The 4,060-nt window shown below is 65.0% G+C and overlaps 1 protein-coding gene across 3 annotated transcripts; it reads right to left on the reverse strand.

Annotated features, from left to right (window-relative positions):
• Window positions 1–264: 264 nt before the first annotated feature.
• ZNF414 (zinc finger protein 414) lies at window positions 265–4,060 on the reverse strand. 3 transcript variants are annotated; one of them, XM_058728212.1, is made up of 8 exons: window positions 3,909–4,060; window positions 2,873–3,185; window positions 2,434–2,541; window positions 2,204–2,309; window positions 1,314–1,657; window positions 1,183–1,233; window positions 557–730; window positions 265–463 (listed from the first exon to the last, which is right to left on the reverse strand). In XM_058728212.1, the coding sequence occupies exons 1-8, from the start codon at window positions 3,909–3,911 to the stop codon at window positions 390–392; spliced, it is 1,173 nt and encodes a 390-aa protein (XP_058584195.1). In that variant the 5' UTR covers window positions 3,912–4,060; the 3' UTR covers window positions 265–389. The 3 variants fall into 3 exon arrangements, with proteins under 3 accessions (XP_058584195.1, XP_058584193.1, XP_058584194.1); XM_058728210.1 differs by having other exon boundaries at window positions 1,173–1,233; XM_058728211.1 differs by lacking the exon at window positions 3,909–4,060 and adding an exon at window positions 3,508–3,718 and having other exon boundaries at window positions 1,173–1,233.

The raw sequence follows: 4,060 nt of genomic DNA on the forward strand, positions 1-4,060 counted from the left end.
ATAAACGTTGAAAAAAAAAAAAAATTTTTTTTAAAATAAAAAAAAAAAAAATAAACGTGGGATTTCCATCCCATCTGGTTTCTGGAAATGGTGGGACAAGACAGGACACTGGCAGTCCTAACTGCTGCTGGACAGGGTAGCACTGACCCGGGTCCCGGTGTTGAGGTGAGGTTGAGGGGAAGCTTGTCCCCTCCCAAGGTATGAGCATTCCAGGGCTGCCAGACTGTGCATTGGGAGGGGCAAGGGACCCAGACACAGCACAGGCTGGCTCATCGCGTCTCCTTTATTGTCCCCCCCACCCTCTCCATCTTAGGCCCCGCGAAAACGACAAAACTACCCACACCCACAGTTGAGCCCCCCTCCCCCCCGCCCCCCGCCCGCGGCCGGATTCAGAACGGCGAGAAAACCGGACACTCCCCCTCTGCCAGCAGCGGAGACACCTTGGGTGCAAGCGGGGCCGGGTCTGGGTGGGGCAGAGGAGGGGGCGCCTGAGCCTCGGCCCCGCCCCTCGCCTCGGGGCCCCCGCCCTCCCCACCCGCGCGCTCCTCGGCCTTACCCGGCGGCGCGTCGGGGCGCGGCTGCCCGGGCGCCGGGGCCGCGGGGGCGATGGGGCGGTGGTCCTCCAGGTGCAGTGTCATGGCGGGCCGCGAGGCCGTGGAGAAGGCGCACTGCATGCACGAGTAGCGGCCGCGCGTGTGCTCCCACACGATGCGGCTCGGGGCCGCGTGCCCTGCGGGCAGGCGGGGCCCCCGTCAGTCCCGGAAGACCCTTCCACCCCCAAGGATGGCGGACGAGGACGAGTGCGGGTCAGATCTTTCCCCGCCTCCCCATCGGCTCCCGTGCACGGGCGGGTTTGGTCTGGCCGATCCACTTCCCCGGATCGCGTCCCACCCCTCCGTAACTGGGGACACTAAACTTGTATCCGAATCCCCCGCTCCTACCCCTTGGAGCCACCGCAGGGGGAAGGACTCGTGAACCGGGCGCGGGTTTTACACGGAAACGCCGGCGCAGACGAAGGCTCGGGGGCCAATAATTTTTAAGGCAAAATCTTGTATTTCGTGGGTAGCAGTTGTGGCCACCTGGGAAGGGGTGGGCAACGCTGCCTCCCAGCATCCCCTGGGCCTGGCAGGGCGCAGGACAGAAATTCCCCTCCACCCGTCCCTGGTGGTCACCTGCACGCACCTGAGGGTGCGTCGGAGCCGCCCTGGGGTCTTCGCGGGCTGCCGCCGGCACCTGAGGTAAACGGGCGGGTCAAGGTCAGAAGTCCGCGCGAGCTCAGTTCACCCTTCAGGCGGCCCTGTTCCCACACTCACCTTGGCTCTTTTTCCAGACTGCGGCGCTGGAGGCGGGCGGCCCGGGCGCCGCAGCCAGGAAGGGGCGCAGGCGCGGGGGGGTTAGGCCAAAGGGCGCGGGGTTCAAGTAGGGCAGGAAGGGCCCGGTGGGGGCAGGGGCGGGGGTCGTGAAGGGCTCGAGCAGCGGGAACGGCAGGCCCGGCGCGGACGCAGCGTCTGACTCCTGGGGACGTTCGGGCGCCGGGGGCTCCTTGTCGAGGGCGGGGGGTGGCGGCGGGGCTGGGCTCTGCGCATGCTCGGCGCAAACATGCAGATGCTTGAAGAGCGAGCGGTGCGTGCGGAAGCGCAGGAGGCAGTTCTCACACCTGGGGGCAGGCACAAGGCTGGGCTGGGTCTCCTGGGGGACAAGGGTAGGGCCTATCCGATACTACCTGGGGGGCCGCCGCGCGAGGTCGGGAAGTAAGGAAGGGAGCATAAAGCCCAAATCACGTATCCCCCACTTGCGGGGGAGAAGCTTGCTCTAAGCGCCCCCCAGTGTGGCCGCGACCCTTCCAGACCCCTCCGAGTCCTTGCCCTGGGAAAACGAGATAGGAGGTCTCAATTTTGACTTAGGTGGCCGGTTTTCCTCCAGGCAGGGAAGGAGGGACTGGGCGGAGACACAGCACGTATGCTCCGCCCCTTTCCGAGCTCGGGCCTCCGCGTCTCTGGGACTCGCTCCAGCAACCAGTCCCTTTAGCGCAGGTAAGGGCAGGCCTTGCTCGAGGCTGCGCCCGCTGCCGGGACCAACCCCCTTGACTAGAAAGGGACAAAGGCCTGGACCCCAGGTGGTGGCAATCAAACCAGGGGTGGGAGAAGCTGCCTGGGGCCTGGTCACGGAGCACAGGTGGAAGTCGAGATGGTCAGGGTCTCACTTGAAGTAGCGATTGGGTTTGTAGTGCAGCTTGCCATGTGCCACCAGTTCCTGCATGGTGGGGAAGGTCTCGGTGCAGCTCAGGGCAGAACAGCGGAAGAGCTTGCCTGGCGGGGCACGGATGAAGGACACAGGAGTGGAGACCGGTGGCCAAGCCTGGCCTGGAGGCTCTGCCTGCCTTCCACCTGCCTTCCACCCCAACTGCCTCCCCACCACCTGCTCTGGCCCTACCTTCCAGGGACTGTGTGGGTGGGCAGTGGGTACGCAGATGCTGTGCCAGGTCTCGAACACTGGGGAAACTGAGACAGCATCCAGGGCTGGAGCAGGGTATCTGCTTCCCTGAAGGATGCACAGAAGTGGAGGGGGTGTCACTCACCCTTCCCCCATCCACGCTGTCCGGAGTTCTGCCCCAGAGAGGCTGGAATGACGCTACTGGTTTCCTATCAAGGCCTTTACCCTCTGCTTCCCCCACCAGACTGAACTACCGGAGGGCAGGGGCTGAGCTGGCGTGGCTCATCACTGTAGCCACAGCCTGGGGCGCACTTGGTGCTCAATGGTGATTCCCTCTAGATGAGCCCCAAGTCTGGAGATACTCTGTACTCCTCTCCATTATTCCAAGGCCTGTAATCCCCCCCCCCCCCCCCCCGCAGAAGGTTCCATCACAGATCACCTGGTTGTTGGCGTCGTCTGGGAGGCCTCAGGTCCTCGCTGGTCCCCGAGACTGTGCTGGTTGGGCCAAGGCCAGATCCAGGGCCAGGCTGGCCACTGTCTGGGGCTGAAGGAGCACCCTGCTGGGACCCTCCAGGCCCTCCGCGGTCCCACACTGGGGGTGTGGCTGCCCGGTCAGGGCCTGGGTCCTCCCCCATGGAAGAGGGGGGGGCTGCGGCAGCCGCGACTGGGGACAACACCTCCTTGTCAGTCTCACTGAAGCTGGACTCTGCAGTGGCCGGCATGTCCGGGCTGGGCCCCGAGGGTTCCTCCTCCTAGTGGAAGGAAAAAGCAGGGAGAACCCCTCTGGGCCCACGTTGGCCTGGATCAGCCAGGGTCACCCCTCCCGCCCCGCCAAGACCGCTGGACATTTGTGAAGTAGCGAATGCCCTGGAGACATCACCTGGATGGTCAGCCCCCATCCTAGGGAATCATCATCAAGGGAGGGCAGGAGGGAAAGAGTGGATTGAGCCTCCTGCGTTCCACCCTCTGAGAGGGAACTGGAAGGTGACCCAATCGCAGAAAGGGGTATGTCAACAATTACTCATGTGAAAGAAGTCCCTCGACCCAAACTAGGGCCGGTGGGATGTCCCTTACACAGCAGAGGCGTGGCCTACAGGGAGCGGGCGGGACGAAGATTATACAGACGGGGCTCTGAATAGGGCGCCGCTAGGAACATGCTGGAGGGGCCAGGAGTGGTCCAGGGGATCGTGTGAGGACGGAAATATACACCCTCCCGGCTCCAGCTGTGCAGTCGAACCTGGGGGTGCTAAGACCCGGATGTAAAAGGACCAGGGGCGGAGCCCAAGCGCTGTAGGCGTGGCCCAGTCGAAGCCAGGCCAGGAAGCAGGGGTGGGGTGCTTCCCCAAGTGACAGCCAGCGGCGGGAGAGTGCCCGGATGTGGGGGCGGGGTCGACCGGACGGTGCGCATGCGACAGGGCCGCGCCCCGCCAGTACCCGCTGGTTCGTCGCGCCCGAACCCCCGGCGCCGCGCTCACCATCCTCGACCCGGCTCAGCCTCTTGTTCCTGCGACTCCGGCGGCTCCGGCTGAGGCTGTGGCGACTCCCTGGACGGCCGCGGGCTCGCGCTCACGTCGGCGCCATTTTCCGCCTGTCAGCTCTCGCGAGAGCGGGGCAGGCCCTGCGCAAG

This window comes from Neofelis nebulosa, chromosome 4 (assembly GCF_028018385.1).
Source record: "Neofelis nebulosa isolate mNeoNeb1 chromosome 4, mNeoNeb1.pri, whole genome shotgun sequence".
Taxonomy (NCBI): domain Eukaryota; kingdom Metazoa; phylum Chordata; class Mammalia; order Carnivora; family Felidae; genus Neofelis; species Neofelis nebulosa.

Bases quoted from the DNA above. Each gene is read 5' to 3' on its own strand.
- ZNF414 (XM_058728210.1), bottom strand. The intron at 2,310-2,433 runs GTAGGGCCAGAG...GTGCCCCGCCAG, and splicing joins ACCCACACAGTCCCTGGAAG to GCAAGCTCTTCCGCTGTTCT. The intron at 1,658-2,203 runs GTGAGACCCTGA...GCCTGCCCCCAG, and splicing joins AAACCCAATCGCTACTTCAA to GTGTGAGAACTGCCTCCTGC.